The following is a 21,037-nucleotide window of genomic DNA, read 5'->3' as shown; positions in this document are numbered from 1 at the left end:
TGTAGATTTTAGATTCTAACAAAACTGGCAAACTTTCAAAGAACCAAATCAACATCAAGTAATGTCACAGTTGCTTTTTTCTTTTTTTCTTGAAGTTTACATTTCAGGCAACAAACACTGCAGTTAGCCATAGGGTTACTTTCTGCCTTATATATTTCCTTGGGATAAAAATACAAACTGAACTTTTGCAAATAAGAACAATGAAAATGAAAACAAAACTGATAAAATCATTAGCAGTGGGGAAAGCTGGAAGGATTTGGGGCTTTTATCAGTTTGTCACTGTTTCTGTTATAGTTTCCACCCAACTCTCTAATAAAAAAAGATGTGCAGAGAATTATGTTTCCTTTCCATCTAAGCAAACATCTTCCGAACACTTCCTAAGAAATTAATTGTATTCCAGCCAGACTTGCATGCTGCCATCCCACAGGAAATGGGTCAGCAATCCATTAAGATGCCATTAGATAATCTAATTTGGAACTTAATCTCTAAATTAACCATGCTCCATACTTCAAGCATACTTGAGAGGGAGAGAGAAAAAAGTTTGTTTGAATCGATAGGGGAGCCGAAGCGTGAAGATGGCTGTTTGTTTTTTCGGTCGCTGTGGTCACGTCTCAAGCCGTCTGGTAACCAGGAGAAACCAGACATGATGTAATTCCAGATTGAACTTGAACTTCAGGGACTTAGAATGGGAGAACAATGGACCATAGGAATCAATAATGTCCATTTTCCACATGATTATGTTTGAAGCTTTAAGTTAACCTTTATGGAAGCACCAGCAAAAAACTACAATGTGACCAAAACAAGAGGGTCTACAGGCAAAATGTTAGAAAGAGAGCAGCTTTTTTCACCTATTTTTGAGGGTTGCACTGCAGATTCCAGCAGGATTAGAAAAGTTCCCGCTCTGCAGAAAACCAGTTGCTTGTTCTAAGCACTCTTTGTTCACTTAGGTAAAATAAACTTAATCTTATGCTTCCTGTCAGATGATTTTGGAAGCGCTGTTAGGGAAGGACAAGCACATTGTTGTTTTTTAAAGGAAAAAAATCCCAAGTGGCACCATTAACCCCTTGGTGATTTCAGGGGGTTACTTCACATTGTGTCTTCTCCAACCATGAAACTTTTTTAGACTGTGAATAGTCTTTTCAATAAATGTTTGGCATGGGTTTTGAACAAACTAAAATATAGTGCTAATTGTTATTAACATAAGTTCCTGCAAAGGGCACATCGTAATGAACTGCTGTGAAAAATGTATTTAAAAGGTTACAGAAAATGGAGGAAAAAAGTAAATGCTTGCATGATTATTACCTACTTTAAAATGACTTTTGAGAGGTTTGAGAGTCAGGGCTGTGGTACAGAAACAGGAATAGGTACCCTGGGAGATGAAATGCCTTTGGTTAAGCTCTTCAGTGCTATTACATATGTGAGCTGCACTATATATGTAAGTGTAGCTTATTTGGTTTTAGTAGTCTTATTCTAAATAAACCAACTAATAGAGACATTGGCCTAAATCCAGCAAATGTAGGTGTGCTTAAACCCTTTGAAATCAATGAGCCCAAGCATGCCTAAATCTGTGTTGAATTTAGACCATTATTTATTTTTGCCTCATACCTAAAACTACCAAAAAAGTTTTCCCTCAAAAAACAGCAAAACATCCCAAACAAATGTGTGTGAGGCCCAAATCACTGTGAAGGAAGGAATCATAGGAATAACACATGCACGCACCCTCCAAGATGGCGGCCCAGGCTTCGGCTGCGGCTGCAAAACTCGCCCCTTTGCCCGGTAAGTACCAGGCACGGAGCAGGAATATCTATTCTTGGGGAACTGAGAATAGAAATTCTGCTTTTGACATATAAATATGTGTGGCACTGCCCACACAAAGACAATGGATAGTAGGCTTATGGCAACCTATACTTCATATTGGGGAACATGGTAACAGACATTTGCAGCTTCAGTTTATTGTCAGGTTATCATGTACTTGCAGATTTTAAAAGCCAGTGAATAGATTCAGAAATGTATCCTACATCAGGATAACCACAATAATGATCAATCAGGGCATTTAAGTAATTTTTGGTGACTCTCTCATGCAAGCATTATTGAAATTGCTTTAGAATTCTAATGTCATATTTCTTCACAAGAGCAATCCTTTGAAGGGGAAAGGTAGGTGGGAAGAAAATGGAGCAAATTTAATTAACATGGCTGAAGACTTCATCCAAATCCAACACTATTATTGATTCCCATTGGCTCCCATTTCTCTGTCTTACTGTAACTTCTCCAGCTTTTGAGGAGAGAGGATGTGTGAATAAGAGAAAGTATATAAGTGATGAATGTGAAGTCTCACTAAGTTCTTCACTGTAGCACTCTTGGATATATTCTCATCCAGATTGTGGCCCTCTGAAAGGGCATTAGATAGTAGTTTTTGTTACTTCAGCTTAGGCCAAGCATGAAAGGGTAGGGGACACATTGCCTAGGCCTGGAGGCTCAGAGGGGCTGGTTTGGGCTTGTTACCATTACCATTATGGGGGTGGATAGGCTAAATTGTAGATCATGCTTGAAAATGTTTATGGAAATTTATTCCCCTATGTGTGGGCCCATATCTTGTGATATTTGCAGGAGCCAATAAGAACAATATTTTGAACAATTAACTGCCTGCTTAGGGCCTGTTCTAGGGGAGAGAAACAGAAAGTGTTTGTACAAGAAACCCCAGGATGCTCGTTGCAGAGGGGAGGGGGAAGGAGAGAGTTGTGTGCCATCTGTGTTACATACTCTCTCATGACCTACAAGTGTCAGTGTCAAAGATGCTTAGTTCCTACTGACATTTCCTGTGCTAAAGCACAAGGAGCCAATGGTAGAGGTAGCTTCCTGGCAGGAAGAAGAAGAGATGAGCACCATAATAATCAGGAAAACTGAGGTCCCAGTGACAGTAGGAGCCAGTGGTGCTGTTAAGATTTACAGGGCCCAGGATATGTGATTATATAACTTAGGCCTCTGGTTTCTAGTGTGTATAAAAGCAGCAACACTAGATCCCATAGATAAGGAGCAATGTCTAAAGGGCATTTGTCACTCATGTATAATTGAGATACATAGATATAATTAAGATACATGTGTAGCTATAAATACTAATCAGTCAGCCAGAAATATAAGGCACTTCCTAAAGAAAATAAAGGTCACAAACTAAAGGACACCAGTTTTTCAAAATATATGTAGTCAGTTGGGACGAGGAGAAAGCGAGGGGTTTTTGTTTTTCGCTCCCACAGGAGGCAGTGATGGCTACCAACTTGGATGGCTTTAAAAGAGGATTAGACAAATTAATGGAGAATAAGGCTGTCAGTGGCTACTAGCCATGATGGCTCTGCTCTGCTACCATATTCAGATGCAGTATGCTTCTGAAAATATGTTGTTGGAAGGGAGAGTGTTCTTGCACTCGGGTCCTGCTTGCGGGCTTCCCCCAGGCATCTGGTTGGCCACTGTGAGAACAGGATGCTGGACTAGGTGGGCCACTGGCCTGATCCAGCAGGCTCATCTTATGTTGTTACTCGGTCCTGAGAAATTATGCTTGGTGACTGGCTACACTTGTTCTGTGGATAAATAGAAAGCTTTGCAATTCAGTACAGTACAGACTAGCACATACTTAAACTATCTATTTACTTAAAATTCCATTATTTCCCCTTGTATAATAAAACCATATGGGTAGTAGTTGAAGTTACCATCAGATAATTAGAAATAAAAAGGGTTGTGAAGTATCCTTTTTATAAAAGGCACGCTTCTCAGCTCAGACATTATTTGGGACTTAGATATATTCAAATGCCCTAAACAGAACTGAGTCTGCTTTGTATGAAGCATTTTATTTTCTTTGTTCTGCTGTTTTCCTATTCTATAGTATTGCCTCAGAAGTGACCATGGTAAACACCATTTATGAGTGGAAGGAGAGGACTCCAGGCATTAAGCAGCATTATGTCAATAATTTATTATTGATACTTTATTTAGTACTTTTCATTACAGTAGGGCCCCACTCATACGGCAGGTTAGGTTCCAGACCCCCTCCGGAAAGCGAAAACCTCTGAAAAGTGGATCAGCTGTAGCACAGGGGTCTCGAAACTAACCCACTGATCGCACCAGAGGAGGAGAAGATCAGATCTTCCCCTCCTCGGGCACGATCAGCTCAAGTGGGGGAGTCTGATCGCGCCAGAAGATGAGAAGATCAAGCTGTAGCACACTACAGCTTGATCTTCCCCTCCTCCGGCACGATCAGCTGGAGTGTGGGGAGCTCTAGCCCCCCTCCAGCTGATCGCCCTGCTGGCACCATATTAACAGAATGCTGAAAAGCAGGGCACCGAGAAGCAGGGCCCTACTGTACACAAATTTCTTTAGTTACCCAATTTGTATGAATTTTAATATGCGTATTAATAAACCCTGATCAAAAATGTATGTTCAGCTCTATAGTCCTAGGGAATTGCTTTACTAGATGTTTACCTAGCATTAACTCTGGACAAAATTGTGCAGATTGTGTTTGTTCCTATCCCACAGGTGATTTTGGGAACACAACCCTGAAACATTTCCAAAGAGAAGTAATTTTGTAGCCAGTTTATATATTATATATATTACTTGTCATGAGATTCCATCTAAAAAGTTTCCCAATAGCAAATCATATATGCTGTATCTATAGTTCTTTAGGACTGCTTACACTAGTTGCTTTAAGACAATCTTACAAACCATGGTTTAGAGGATAGCAAATAAGGTGCTCACCTACGTCCTCCTCCCCTTACGTTCACAGCTTACTACTTTACTTTTTGATTTGATCAAACCTTAGTTTGCTGTTGTATCCAGATGCAACAAATTGTGGTTTGATCAGAACACAGTTTACCCCCCCAAACATAGGTTGCTGCAGGTTAGGGTGATCCTGCTTTGTGATCATGATTTGCAAGTAAACTATAACTTGTTTGGATAGTTCAGATACAACAGCTAATAATGGTTTGATCAGATTAGGAAGTAATTCATTAACTATGTATACAAAGGGGGAAGAGAAGAGCACTCAAGCTCTCAAGAGCACAGAGGCTTGGAGGGTCATCTGAATGCAGGCATCACATTACAGTAATCATTCTTCATGGTATCTGTGCAATCCCAAATGGCTTCTGTGCTTACCCAGAGGAACACAGATCACTAGTGAAAGAACTACACTTACAAGTAACCAACCTGCCTTTGTATGGTATATCTCCACAAATTTATCAGTAGCCACTAGAAATATCCAGCAGGGCCATAGTGGGTCAGGTAGAGTGTGATGACTACAGTTTGCATGGTAAGCTGTTCTAAACACGGAGGTATGGATCACTCACCAGAGGGAAGCTGCTTTTGGTTTCCATGGCTAGTATAACCTACACCAACAGCCCGTAGACTATGACCAAATAATAATAATGCATTTTATGAAGCATCAGTGGATTGTATCCAACTAAGTTCTAAATTAGTCCATTAATTTCAATGGGCCACTCTGAATAGAACTAGCACTGGATACAACCCTATGTCTTTGTTTTAAAGTGCCTCAAGGCTCTAACCTAGAACTATTACTTTAATCAAATAATTTATATGTCTCAGCTACTACTGTTTTGACATTTTAAATAACTATTTTGTTAAGGTTACTCTCCCCACCCTGGTACCATCTCTAATACTGAAACTGTTACTAGCAAAAAGGGCTACATTGTATAACTTCTAACCAACATACTGCTGGGTCAGAGGGTTGTAAAATTCTTGTGGGATCTGCATAGTGTTGACATATGAGATTTATCCTTCCCTCAGGATTCATAAACAATATTGAAAAATATATTGCATGGTGCATTTTTAACCGTCATAAGATGGGAGGTTTAGATAAACATCTAAATTAAATTTATTAGTCATACTGCCACAACAATCCTATTCGTCACCTACTATAATTTATTTTCATTGAATATTCCTGCCTGCGAAAAAACAACAAAAATAAAAAGATCTGGCTGTTCTAAATTCAAGCAGTAGATGTGAACATTGTTACAAATACTAGTACTTTTTTTATCCACAGAAATATTTTTGAGCATTAGAAAGTTATGGGCCTTAGGAAAACAAAAACTCATATAAATTCATCACCTTACTCCTAGAAAGCAACCAACTGAAGTGCATTCAGATTACCAGTTTTCCCACTCATATGTACTTGGATTTCTGTCTAGGCTTGGCCCTCCATACAATAAGTATATATGCCTGTTAACTGGCATAATATTCTGCACAGTGAGAATAGCAGTGCAATCCTATGCATGTCTATGCAGGAATAAAGCATATTTAGTTCAATGAGACTCAATATTAGGTAATTGTGTATTGGATTGTGAGCCTACTATGGTGCAGCAATGGAGATGCTCCATCTGGAGTACCTACTCACTGAACAGCTAGTTTTAGGATTGGTCAATTAGAGTAATTAACACTCCTAGCAAATTGTATCTGCATATTCAAGTTTATCCATGAATATCTGTGAAATTAGATGCATTGTTAGAATAATTGTTAAAATAGAAAGTTTTGTGGCTTTAAAATGTTTATTCTTTTTTAGGTTGTTGCTGTTAAAATATTTTAAATGTTTGTTCTTCTCTCTTCTTTTCTTTTCCTTCAACAGTCCTGGTACCTGGGCTAGCCTGGTCCCTTTTCAAGTATCAAACAGGACACCAATCCTGCCCACAAATGTCCAAAATTATGGTTTGAACCTAATTGGAGAGCCTTTCCTTCAAGCAGAAACAAGCAACTGAGGGAGATTGAAACTGAACAAAATACTATAAAAGAAAGGAAGAAGGGACAAAAAAAAAAGAACCTGAAGAAAGAAGAAACATAGACCAGCAATTGCAGCACTTACAATCATTAATTCCCTTAAGGTTGAAACTGTAATGGTGTTTATAAAAAAGGGTCGACGATATTTCACTGATGAGTAGAAAGATGTTCCTCCTAAGTAGCCTTTGTTCTATGAAATCCACTGGGAAATAGATGTTCTGTCTCTGACAATATATTTTAACTGACTTTCTAGATGCCTTAATATTTGCATGATAAGCTAGTTTATTGGTTTAGTATTCTTGTTGTTTACGCATGGGATCACTATTCCTAGTTAGCTCTCACAACAAAGGCTAGGAGGCATCCATAGAGCTGCAGGAGAATCAGGCCATGAGCCATCTTTTCTCAGCACTCTATTTTCTAAATGTTTTTTTTCTAAGGAAAAAACAAACAATTTAGCCTTTAATGATCAATCCAAATTTATTTAACTTTGGCCCAGCTTTTTCCTAGTGTGTTACCCGGTTTGAAATTTTCAGGAAGCCATTTAAATAAACAGGCATTTTATAGAATTGATGCCTCACATTAGGGTTAAATAATGTGTTATCTTCTCATATGACAAGAAAAAGAAAAAGAAACTAAAAATAATTTTCCCCACTTAGGAAAACACTTAGAGGCAAGTGCAATTTTAAAAGTATATCTAAAGGAGATCATTGTTATAAGTCCTTTAGCCCTTGGACTCTAAATTGAGGGGATTAAAAACAAGAAGAATTTCAAGGGTATTTTGAACAAATTTATTTTCCCCTCAGTTTTGAAGGGGGGCATTAAAAGGCATTAATTAAATCAAGACAAATCATGTACTTGAGGAAAAAACTAATTGAAACACAGCACTTATGTTGATTTTAGCTTCTGCCTCCTTTGAGGTATTTTATTTATTTAAAGTTACTGGTTGGATCAAGAAGAACCCATAGAGAACAGGAAAGGTTCTATAAAACCTTCATCACAGAGACAGAGAGAGGTAAATCCATGTCATAGGGACAAAGCTTACAGTTTACAAACTGGGAATGCCAGGTTGGGGGGGTGGATATATTTTTTTAAAAATGCACTCTTTTGAAAAGCCTAATAGGGTGCTGAAAACTTGCATGGTGCTCTCAAAAATTAGCCTTGTTCGACAGATTTCTCATATTAACAGTAACATGCATGGGCGGATATGTTTTGCCTCTATGTCTCTATAAAAACTAATTAAAACTACTTTATCCAGTAATCCTAATTTGCACGAAGTTATAATGTCCACATAACGTGCCTTGCCTTGAAATCTAAAAAGTGACATCACTACACTTGTTTTGCTGCATTTATTATCATTTTAAATCTTTACCATTTTTATGACAAAATATTTTGTACTCCAGATGGGAAAATGAAAAAAAAAAGTGACATCGTGGATTTTTTATGCAGTTATAAATTTGTCTCACATTTATAAAGCATATCATGGCTGTGTATAGTTGCTGCTTAAAAATTGTAATCGACCAGCAATATTTTCAGTATTTTGGTGTTTTTTCTATTAATCTTTCATGTTTTTCATCTTCCAATTAATATTGGGGGGGAGGGGATTCAAATTTATATGAATTATGCAATACCAAGTTTTGCCTATGTAGGTAGTGCTTTTAGCTGTATTGGTTATTATAGGTAAGTACACAGATTTAAAAGACAAAAGATTAATGTATGCTTTTTGTTTAGTTTGTTTTAATTGACCAAAGTGGGTACTGCTATTTTTGCAGTGTGATGAGATCCTTTTGTGTACTGAGAGATGGACAGGGGATTTTTTTTTATACATACATATATCTATATATTCTGGGGTGGGTGGGGAGGATTTTTAACACTTGACAGTGTAGCTGTGAAGCAGTGCACCATTGGCTGGGTGAGGGCTACAAAGCGACTCTTCTGCCTACTGTGATAAAAATTTCAAAAAGGTGTCCTCTTTTTAACTTTCCACCTGGGGTGCAAGCTGAACTCATTTCTGGTTTTAAAATAATAGTGGTAATAATAATGATGATAAATAATGGATTCTGTTGGAGGCAGACTTGACTTGAAGAAAATTTTACTCATTTTTTTCCAATTTGAGATATCAAGACCCACAGAGAACAACAGCCTTTAAATTTTTTATAATGTTGAGGTAAGAATCGTATACACTATATATACCAATAGAACTCTTCTCCAAAAGCAGCTTACCTCATTATATTTTGTATTGAATCCAGATACCTAAGTACATAATCAAATGTACTGTAACATTGTGGTGGACTCCCTCTATTTTAGAGCCTAGTTACACATTACAGTTCCTCATATTGATAGCAGTTAGTTCTCTCTGTTGAAGACCTTGAAGGGCACTTCCCCATCCAGACTCCTTTCCTCTGGCAAGGAGCTACTGCAATTAATTTGTTACATGAAGCTCTCTTTCTGCATTGTGTTCCTGGCACTGGCAGAAATGCAAGGGGTGAGCCAGTGCTTCATGGTTCTAAAGAAGCAAAACTGGCTCCTTATGTGACTAGTCATAAGGGACTCTAAATACCATAGAAGTGTATTTTCAAGGGCAAAGCTTTAGCAGATGGTAATATTCTATATGTGAGAGTTGAGTAAGATTATGCCAGCCAGCCCAACCCCTAGTGTGCCCAGTGTCAATCCATTGTATGTTATGCACCAAGAGGTGACCAAGTAGCGTATCACAAACTCTGCCTCCCATTCCACAGACTAATATCCGGACAAGGCTAATGATTTATACATGTGTGTTGTCTCCACAACTGACATAATATGCATGTATTTTGTCTTTGGGATACCAATTATACCTGAATACAGAATGGAATCTGAAAAATCTGCTCAAAGAGCATATACTGAGAGCCACAATTTTTTATTTGTCATTGGCTTCATCAGATGTAGACTGGCAGGCAATTTTATCAACTATAATAAAGTTACAAAGAAATATTCTTCATTTCAAAAAGTTCTTAATCTGACCTTTTCAAGACTGAGAGATGGGTGCACAGAGGATGAGCATTATGACAGGGTGACATTTCCCTTCAAATATCCCCTTCTTGAAAAAAAATTGTTTGAGAGAACAGCTTTCTGAAACTATAAAGCCCTTAGAGCCCTTTTGGGTGCTCACTTTAGGTTATACATGTGAATCATGGTTTCTTTCTTTTTTTCCCTTCACAGTAGCTTCCTTAAGTTGCACAGGAAACCACTCTAGAAATTGCCCTGAATTTGAAAAGCAGCTTGATAAGCAGGGCCCAGGGCTACCATTAAAGAACTAAAAATGACACTGAAGTCCCACTTTACTTATGGAGATCACTGTGGAGCTCCAATTCCCACTTGAATCACCACCAGTGGTGAATGCTGTACTTGCTGTTTTCTCTTTTTTGAATCCTCTTTAAAATGGTGATGAACGTGGCGACAGCAACGACTATCTTGCCTGAGACCATGGTCTTTCCTTAGAGCTTCCCTATCTTCACTTCCAATTTTGGGGCATCATCAATAGAATATTTTCTAAGAGAGTTGCATTGGCAAAAGTTGAATGACAGTGGCAAAGTTGTAGGAAGTTTTTTTTAAAAAAAATTAATCATAAGGTTTATATTTAGCTAAATCCAGAATTAAACCGACTGTATGTTGGCTCTTTTTTTCTGAGCCCCATTGTAAGTGAATTAATTCACTAAATATACAGCTATCAGAAATTACTGAAATGTATAGGCTGGTCTCGTTGAGAATCCCTTAGGCTATGGCCCACTAAAATAGATCATGTATTGTTATTTTGACTCCTCAGTTATTAATTAAGAAGTATGGACCATGTAGTTACAGTTGGCTGGAGAACTACATGCTTATCTGTTCAGTAGGGCACTTCTTAAACTTGGAACACTGAAGGAGAATGAAACAAATACTTCAGACTTTAAAGTGCAATAATTTAAATGATTCTGATACAATGGATAGTCTCAAATGAACTTTTTTTGATATAATCCTAACCTATGGTATTAATGGAATGAATTTATAAAATAGGGGAAATGTTCCTATTTATAAAAGGCTAACTTGCTCTGTGAAAACAATTCTTTTTATTGAATGGTTCAGTGATAGGCCATCATCCTGACAACATTTAGATGCAAGTTAAGTGATCTCAGGACTGTGATCTCTGTGGGTTTTTCTGTCTTCCTTTTTAATATACCCATCAAAACCATCTTTCTATTCTTAACTTAAATTCTTAAAGCTGAGAATTCAAATGTTTAATGAAATGTTGCAAACACAAATCTAGTCTGAGCCTCCTCCTTCATCAGGAAGTGTATTCTGACTAAATCAAGCCACCCCGTTCTATGTGCACTGTTCTGCCTTTATTCAGTTGCTTTGGAGCCCTTGCCTCTTGGCAGTGCCACTGAAGTGTGTTTTCCCCTAGAGTGACATGAACGTTTCAGGCTTGACTAAGGAAAAAAAGGCAGTGAAGGAGACTGTACATAAAGACATGGCAAAATATTAAATATAGCAATATAGTTGTGCGTTCAGGTGGGCAGCTCCATTTAAAATATGTGAATGAACCTGTGAAGCTGCAGTTAGAGAAGAGCAGAGAATCTTCTTAATGAACCCACCTACCTTGTAGACAGTAATTTGTACACTGTATAGTTTTGTTAAGATTTTTTTTAAAGCACCCTTGTTTGTAAAGCTAATTTTTAGCAATTATAATGGAAATGTGTGTCATTTCCACTTTTAAAGTAAACAAGAATATTCCTTGTTTGGAAACTGGACTTGAGTTAAAACTCTCCAGTTTCTTAATTTATGTATTAAAACAAAAAAGAAATCTGTCCATGTTAGGAGATATTTCACTATGCTTGAAAAGCATAGATTACTAATCCTTTTAAAAGAAATTGTAAATGGAGAAAAGTTATATTTTATGAAGGTTATTTTGTTGTATTTAGTATTGGAAAAGTTGGGTTTTGGAGCATTTCAGAATGTTGGAAGCACCACTGTCTTTTTTTATTAGTATATATGGCCTTTAGCAAAAGTTTTTGTGATTGTTACATGATGGTATTTAAGAGTAGGTTCACAGAGCATTCAGGACAGACAGAAAACTGAAACAGTACTTATGTCTCACACAGCTGTGTCCTCAGGGAGCAGAAGTTTGGGTTTGCAACTAGGAGCTTCGTAAGGACTTACTAAATGAGATTGCACAAGAACAGACTGAGCTGTGTCAGCAGAGTGTGTCCTGTACCTAAAAACTCTAAATTTTGTGTACTATGTGAGATTGTGAAAGCTGCAGAGAATTATCCCATATTCAATGTACAGTATTCAGTTTTGCTGGCAGTGATGCCTTAAGCATGACATTGGATATATAGTTTACATGTTCCTTTCAAGGTCTTTTGTTAACATTTACCAGCTGCATGCTTCCTAGGCGCTTATTTTTTATTGGGTTTCTATAGAAAACGTTTTTTAAAAAATAAAATCAAATGCAGGCTAATCATGTTGAACAGTGAAAGATCACAATTGAATGTCCTCCATGCTGAAGGAGCTGAAATCTGCCTCCTTCTTATTTGCACTTTCTGATAGTCCCCCTGTTTTTCTATTTCCTCAAAATTGTGTGGGTGTGCTGGAGCACCATAGTTGGAGGATAACATGGACCACTGGGTTTGCCCTTTGACCCTGCACAATGACCTTTGCATCAGCCAAACTTATTGCCATGATAACTCTTGTACTGTTTCCATGCCACAGCTCTATTGGTCACATTTGTAAAGGGGACAAAGTAGGAGATGGTCAATTTATACATTTTTGTTGCAATTTTTTTTTGATGGTTGTAAGTAGTTTTTTATATATATATATAATAAAAGGGTTCACTAGTTATTACTCTTAGGAATATCTGTGTGTTGCAATTCAAATGTATGTTGAATTTGTGAAAGAGGCTTCAGTGCCACTAGCAACCCCATATGCTAGCCCAAGCCTTTGATACTTCTATTTCATGATACAGTTCCAGGAAAGGGAAAAGAACAAAAAAACCAAGGTGGACAAAATAAATGGAAAGCTGTGTGAGCTAGTGACACTAAAGCCAGTCTTTGTATTACTGTATTTTTGACAGAATGGTTTTGCAAACTGTGCTACAGGGACTGATGTGGCATATGTGTATCTATATGCAGAAGGACTTTTTTTTAAAAAAAAAAAGACGAAGTATGGCTTATTATGCATTCTTCATAGAGGGCATTGAAGTTGCATGGACTAATAAAAGTTGATGCAAAATGAGAGGGAGGGAGGGAGGGAGAGAGAGACAGAGAGAGAGAAATAAAAAAACCAGCAAAAATGTTTACCAAAAACAAAGAAAGAAAGAGAGAGAAAAAAACCACAAAAAAACAAATGACCAGTGCCTGTTCAGTTTCACAGTCTCTGTTGAGTTCAGTTGTAAATATGTTTCAGATAACATTTACTTCAAAAATTAAAAAAAACTACAACATTGTAGAATGTGAGGGGTAACTCCATCCCAGGCTTAGGCTTCTCAAAAGCTGCATTAGATTATGTCTTCATCAAGCTGTTAATTTGTGCTTATATCATATAGGACTTTAGTGAACTGGGAAGAAGCACCCCAATCTCAATGATATTTCTCTGATAACAACTTTTGTAGGGCTGTGTGTTTCTTTAGATACATTTAGTACAACTGTAGATGACGAGTAGTCAGTTATTGCTTGCTAGCTGCACACCAGGGTTGATCCATTTTAAAACTTTTGGCATTTTCTCCCCATCTCCACCTCTCCTCCCCAATGCCAGAGGCCCCATATACTGTCTGTTTTGTTTTGTTTTTTAAAGCATGCACAATCTTGGTGTAATGACATTTTACCCTAGGATGTATTTACACCCTACAGACTTAACTTTTAGAACTGTGGCCTCGGGCAATCAGACCCTCTTATGAGCCAAAAGGTTTGCAAGCTATGGGTTTCTGGGAGGAAAGGTTTGTGTGTTCGGAGGACAGTAGTTTTCTTTGGGGTACTTTTCCGTAAGTTACAAAAACTCAGCTGCCACAAGTTTTAAACTGGTGTAAATCAAGCTTGAGTTAATGTGATTTACTGTTATATCCAGCCTATACTGCTAGCAGCTGCTCATACTGCAGTCAATTACTGGAAGCGGATATATTTCCTATGCAAAAACTGTTTAAACAATAAAATGAGCTATGCTACAGCCCTCTGGCCACTTGTGTTTTCTTTTCTATCTCTGTAAGAATAATTGGTTGGTAATACTTTGGAAATTATCCTTAATCTCTGGTTCCTCAGCAGAGGATGAGTATTTACAGCTTCTCATTCTTTTCCTCTGCTTAATGTTTATCTGAACTCTATGCATCTGTACACACATGCACACACAAGGATGCATTCATTATTTTGATGCACAATTTAAAAAACAGTATTAAAAAGCCACCTAGGTGTGACTGCGAGAAGGAACCAAATGAATCAAATCTCTTTTTACATGACTCTGGGTTGTTGGTTTTTTTGGGGTCTGTGCGGGTGTTGTGCTTCATTTTTAGTAATCTTCATTTTTTTGTCCTAATGTTTATGCTTTGTTTGATCAACTTTTATAAACTGGATATAGGCAACAACACAGTGTAAAATATCATAAGCTCTAGTATTTTTTAAAAACATACTGTCTAATATTAGTTCACTCTCCAAATTGTGAAATACTACTATCCAACAAAGTTTAAGTAGATTCCAAAGTATATTAATACAAAATTTATGCAGTTTTTCAACAGAATTCCAAAATCTGTGTGAAAATAAAGTTCTGATTTATTCTTAAAAAAAAAAATCTAAAGTCTTCTTACAAATAATTCACATTTTCCCACAGGGAAATTAGGAAGAGGTTCTCAATTGTACACTACTAGTACACATCTAAAATAAAAGATAAAACTTCTTTTAAAATGTAGTAAAATATGTATTATTTACTTGTTTAGGAAATACTGGGCATGATACGGCCAGAGTACTTAACAATGCAACCATATAAAAGTCTACTTAGAAGTAAGCCCCATTCAGTTCAATGGGACTTACTCCCAGGTGAGTGATGTAAGATTGCAGCCTCATTGATACAGTGCCTTGCAAAAGTAATCAGACACCTGGCCAGTGCTCTCATATTACTGAATTACATATGGAACATGATAATTTTGTTCTGTATGATACTTTATTTTGAAACACTGAAACTCAAAATCAATTATTGTAAGGTGACATTTGGTTTTATGTTGGAAAATGTTTGTAAGAAACATAGAAAACTGAAACATGTTGCTTGCATAAATATTCAACCCCTGTGCTGTGGAAGCTCCCAGTTTACCTAGATGAAAGAAACTGCCCTGTCGAGGACACAGTTACCTTTCCATTGGCCTCCACCTGTGAACCATTAAAGTCGCTGTCACATTGTCAGGATAAAACCCCCACCGTTGAAGGATCATTGGTCAGGCTGTGGATCTGAAGGAAAATGAAGACCAAAGAGCATTCTACAGAAGTGAGAGATAATGTAATGCAAATGCATGGATTAGGAAAAGGGTACAAAATAATATCCAAGTGTTTGGATATCCCTGTGAGCACAGGTGAATCAATCATCAGGTAGTGGAAGCTGCATCACACCACCCAGGCACTGCCAAGAAAAGGCTGTCCCTCAAAACTCAGTGCTCAAACAAGGAGACTTGTGAGAGAAGCCACAGAGAGGTGAACAATCACTTTGAAGGAGCTACAGAGTTCAGTGGCTAGGAATGGAGTAACAGTGCACCAGTCAGCCATATCAAGAGCTCTGCATAACACTGGCCTGTATGGAAGGGTGGCAAGAAAGAAGCCATGACTCAAAAAGTACCATCTGAAAGCATGTCTGGAGTTTGCCAGAAAGCATGAGAGTGTCCCAGCTGTGATGTGGGAAAAGGTTTTGTGGTCAGATGAGATCAAGATAGAGCTTTTTGGCCAAAACTCAAAGTGCTATGTGTGGCGCAAACCTAACACTGCCCATGCCTCAAGACACACCATCCCTACAGTGAAGTATGGTGGTGGCAGCATCATGCTGTGGGGATGCTTCTCATCAGCAGGGACTGGGCATCTTGTTAAAATTGAAGGAAGAATGGATGGAACAAACTACAGGGAAATACCGCAAGAAAACCTGCTTCAGTCCACTAAAAAATTGAAGCTTGGGAGGAAATTCACTTTTCAGCAGGACAGTGATCCCAAACACAAGGCCAAAGCAACACTGGAGTGGCGCAAGAACAAAAAGGTGAATGTCCTACAGTGGCCAAGTCAAAGTCCTGATCTCAATTCCATTGAGAATCTGTGGTGCTCTTTGAAAATTGCGGTCCACATGCAACTGTCCAACCAACCTGAACGACTCGGAGCAAATCTGCCAAGAAGAATGGGCCAAAATCACTCGGACACTGTGCAAAGCTGGTAGATACCTACCTCAAAAGACTCAAAGCTGTTATTGCAGCAAAAGGCGGCTCTACCAAATATTAATGTGTGGGGGTTGAATATTTATGCAAGCAACATATTTCAGTTTTTTATGTTTCTTGCAAACATTTCCCAACATAAAACCAATGTCACCTTACAATAACTGATGTTGAGTTTCAGTATTTCAAAATAAAATATCATACAGAATGAAATTACAATGTTTTGTAATTCAGTAAGATGAGAGCATTGGTCGGGTCTAATCACTTTTGCAAGGCACTGTATCAATATGAAAGATAATTATGTGCTTAAATTTATTCTCTTCTATGAATGTAAGAGTGCTTAACTTTGGCTGAGTCATGCCCACACAATCAAATATTGGCTTAATAAGATAGGATGGGCACAAACTTTGCATACTCACACACAGCCCTTTTACTCCTCCATTTGCAGAAATATGGGGAAGACTAGGAAGCTGTATTTAACCATAGTGTGTTTTTGCAAACAGGCAACTATGGCTAATGCTTTCAAGAAAGGCAGGATTTGGAAGACCATGTTTAAAGTTGGCTTCCGAATCTGACTTGTTTTGAACCTTGTTTTGTTTTGAACTATGCTTAACTGTGTCTTTCTGCATGCAAGTGGACAAAGCTCATGTCTGTCCTGGCTTATTAAGCCAGGATTTGATCGTCAAGTTATAATTGATTTAGGCCATATAAAATTATTTTAGGCAAAAAAAATCAGGATTTTTCTTCAACAACTTATTTCTGTTAAGGTTTTCAATGTAATATTGGTAGCTTAATAAGGGAATATGTAGCCCACTCCTCCCAAAAGGAGACTAAAAACAGTAAACATTTCATTTAATTCAACTATGGGCTGATCCACACAGTGATTTAGTGTGTGTCTGCTGCTACTTACATCCCTTTGTAATTCACATGGTTCACATGATGTTGCAGGCAAGCAGAAGCTAAAACGCAGTTTTCTCCTTTAAATCCGTATTAACCCAATCCAATTATAATGCAAAAAGGAAAGGAAAAACCATCTCAACTTCACTGCTCTCCTCTATGTAGGCACTTTGCTTTGATGTTTTTTTAGTGGGCTGGCTCTCTTATGCCCCATCGCCCGCTCCCTCTCTCTTTGCCCCTTGCAGAAGCTGTTGCCTACTTTGCCTTTCGCTCACTCCCCCCCAATCGGTTTCATATAGTTTCATGTCAATTGCACCTGAACACTCCCAGCTTCAGCTGAAGAGGCATGCAATTGACAAGAAACAATGAAACTGACAAAAATCCCTCCCCTTCTCCATTAGCAATATCAATACTCCGGAGGGAGTAAACATGTGAAATTGGGGCCAGGGCCAAAAGGAAACAGCGATACTCAACCTTTCGTGAGGAATGCCAACTAGTGTGAATGGAAAACAGCAGATTGGAAGGTAGGAAGTGTGAACCTTGCGAATCTATTGCAATGGCAAAAGCTGTGTCTTTAATACGAATCTCTGCTCCTGTGTGAATGAACGCTATGTCCCAGTTAAAACAGCTAAAGCATATAATGTACTAAACTTTAGCTCTCTGCCAGCTGACTTAACCCAGGACCCACAAAACAATCCCATGTAGAAAGTTCTTGAGGCTACCAGCAAGGAGGCCTTGCACAATCATGCTTGGGAAGTACTAACTCTTTTGCACTTCTTACATTGTCAACATCTGGGTTGTATTTTAACTGGAATCAGCTTCCAGGTTCTCCTACATTTTTCATTTCTTGCCACAAGATGTAATGATGGCTACTAGCATAAATAGTACTTTTCATTAGATAAATTCATGGAGGAAAATCTAGCCATGATCATTGAATGATGTTCCATGACAATATCAGATTTGTTTTGTGTAGGGCAATCAACCAGTTTAGAAAGTGTATGGTGGCAATCCTTTGCATACTTAGTGGAAGTAAGCTCTGTTGAACTCTGTGGTATGTTGACTGAGTACGCATGCATAGGATTGGTCTGTTGTTAACCTTAAATAGACATTAAAATACGTTCTACTTTTACATAGAAATCAGTGGGTCTTTAAAAGTGCTTTAATTTGGCTAGATGATGCCACTAGTCATTTGTAACAAATAGGATTTGGTGGCAACCCTTTCTGAATCCAGCAGTCACCATTTTATTTAGAATCATTTCTCAGCTACATAGTCTGATTAAAATCGAATTGCTCCTGACTTCACCTCATCTTTTGTGTCTAAACTTTTATCTGAATTAGCCATGTTTTGGAAATACATGTTTCAGTCCTTGAGCTCCTAATGTTTGTTAACATATGTAACTCTAGAATAATTTTGTGTTTCAGTATTCTTGCAGCTCTGTAGTTACAGAGAGACCCTTTGCCAACATTCTGATTTATATAATGCTTAATTAATCTTCTGTTTCTGACTGTTCCCTCACTCACTTCTTTGAGGCAGTTTTCTGTTAAGGATAACCTAAGATACTATTCAGGATGGGTATAATACTGAACACTTTTTTCATTTATTTGCGAATATGTAATCCATAATCAGGGCCGGTGCCAAAGGGCCTGATGGGCCCCTCCTTAGGGTGTGGGGGTAGTGCTCCCCTTCTATGATCCTCGGCAGGGTTGACTCCTGACACTGCCGCAGATCACAGAGACGGAGCTCCCAGTCCCCCCTACAGACCGTGTGGGCATATGGTACCCACCCACTCCACCTACTTCTCTTCCTTTCTGTGAATGCCCTGCGTGCTGTGCATGCAGCTGCCATCAACCAAGATGGCAGCAAAGGCTTCTCAAAGGGGCTAATGCCCCTACCGCTATCTTAATTGATGACAGGCATGTGCGCACATGTAGCATAGAATACATGCATGCCATCAATAAAGATGGCGATGGGGGTATCAGCCCCTTAGAGAAGCCTCCACTGACATCTTGGTTGATGGCAGCTACCTGTGTGCCCAGCACCCAGGGCATTCACAGAAAGAAAGAAGAGGTAGGTGGAGCGATCCCGCATGGTCTGTAGAGGGGGGCTGGGAGCAGGGGGCCCAGGGCAGGCTGGCACCCAAGGGCTGAGTCACACCTGGCACCGGCCCTGTCCACAATATATAAAACCAACATTGAGTTGTATTCTAAGTTACACTAGTTGGCTTGTGCAATTGAGGTTTTCTGCTATTCTTCCCCGTTGCAGCTCTCTGTGCACCCCCAAATAGCCTCTCAGAACAAGCTTTTCTGGGAACTGCAGTGGTGAAGAAGTGAAAAAGCCCTGTGGTGTGAATAGACTTCTATGTGCATTACTTTGAATCAAAGCTAATAACTTTTCCAAATAGTCAGGAGGCTTAAAAATACCTTTATAACTGGAGAAAATGTCCAGTTAGAAGATTATTCATTTTCGTAAACACATTTTCAAACTTAATTGATTGGTTTGAATAAATGTTAGCTTTTATTTTAGATTTTACACCTATGAACTCAGGTTGGCTAGCAACATTTAGGAATCACACATGGAAATGTTAGATTAAAATACGACATTATAAGAGCCTGTTTTGGGGGTGTTTTTTAAAGAAAAAACTAAAGGTTGGCCAAAATAGGAAGATCTTACTTAATTTTGAAGGCCAAATTATATGTTTGGGAGATGTATGGCCACATCCAACATTATATCCTGCTGCATCTCCCTGGGAGTGTGTGGTTGAAAAGACACATAGTGTAACATCATTGTGTTCAGTATTTTCCTGATCTCCATAAGAGGCGGCCAATGAAGTGGAGTGTGGGGCTGGGGAACATTGACTATGATTATGTGACATGACTTTTCTAACAACACACTACTGATGAGATACAGCAGTAGACTAGGTGGTGGCAGCCACAAATAATTCCTGTAGCATGTTGACCTTGAGAAAATGCTCAGACAAAAGTATTATTGATCTTCTGGAGAAATGGCATTTCACAGTTGCAGACTAATGAACAAGTACCTCTTCCTGATCATGACTTATGCCCATATGGATTATACTACCAAGATGTCACTCTCAGCTGACTGTAGAGATCCATAAAAGACTGAGAAGAGGACTCTGAAGTAAGTAAAGTGCTATCTGTTTCCACTTGCTATCTTTAGCAAAGTACAAATCTAACTTGTATTAGTTTAACTAAGACAGATTTTGTTACTGAATTAAGGAATTAAGCATCTTCAGATTCCCTAGAAGAACATATCTTCTTCTATTCAACATCTGGATGGCCTACTAAGTACATATCGACAGCAAATGAATGATTCCATATCACAGAATTTTAATTAATTGTGATGAGCAATTTTTACTTTGTTATTTATTTATATAAAACAATCTGAAAATATCAAACTGCAACAGCAATAAACCAAATTTACACCTCAGTACCACAACAGTGACAATAAGTGAGGGGGGAATGTTTGGAGAAACAAGAAAGTATTCTTTGTGAGGCATTCAAAGGACGTCAGCTGAAGAACAGCTAATAATGATCAAAATCATTTGTACTGGGTTCATGGGAGAAAAATGACTAGTATTTTGTTGCAGCAAAACGGGGGTTGGCAATATATGGCCTCTGGATCATAACATGCCACCAAAGTCTTTTTAGACAATTAGCAATAAAAGATTAAAGATGGCTTGTCTTTATGAATTACATTTGCAAGTTCTAAATGATTTCAACTTCTTTTAATGCTTCTAAAATGCACCTGTATTGATAGTTGTGGTCATATGCAAATTTCTTCCCATTTACTCAATTGTTAAGAGGCCAACAATTAATCAGTTTAAAAGTCTTTAAATCAGTTGATAGCCCTAGTAAAAATAAAACCACCAGTAAAAGCTTCGTAGCATTTTAACCGCAAGGCCTGGACTGTAGTTTTAAAGCACTGACTTTAACTATGGGCTTTTTGCCAGTTAA

At 38.2% G+C, this 21,037-nt stretch overlaps 1 protein-coding gene across 10 annotated transcripts in view; it reads left to right on the top strand.

The window, feature by feature from the left end:
* The window catches only part of NFIB (nuclear factor I B), a 326,941-nt gene extending 313,000 nt beyond the window's left edge, over nucleotides 1-13,941 (top strand). For 7 of the 10 annotated variants that reach the window (XM_061630103.1, XM_061630123.1, XM_061630095.1 and 4 more), the window contains one exon: nucleotides 6,620-13,941. In XM_061630103.1, coding sequence (XP_061486087.1) covers nucleotides 6,620-6,749 — 130 coding nt within the window. In that variant the 3' untranslated portion in view covers nucleotides 6,750-13,941. The remainder of the gene's footprint in view (nucleotides 1-6,619) is intronic. The other 3 variants (XM_061630117.1, XM_061630122.1, XM_061630121.1) reach the window with 2 other exon arrangements.
* Nucleotides 13,942-21,037: the final 7,096 nt, after the last annotated feature.

This window comes from Rhineura floridana, chromosome 1, assembly GCF_030035675.1.
Source record: "Rhineura floridana isolate rRhiFlo1 chromosome 1, rRhiFlo1.hap2, whole genome shotgun sequence".
Taxonomy (NCBI): domain Eukaryota; kingdom Metazoa; phylum Chordata; class Lepidosauria; order Squamata; family Rhineuridae; genus Rhineura; species Rhineura floridana.
The sequence above is the reverse complement of the archived record's forward strand: the minus strand, read 5'-3'. Positions and strand labels throughout refer to the sequence as shown.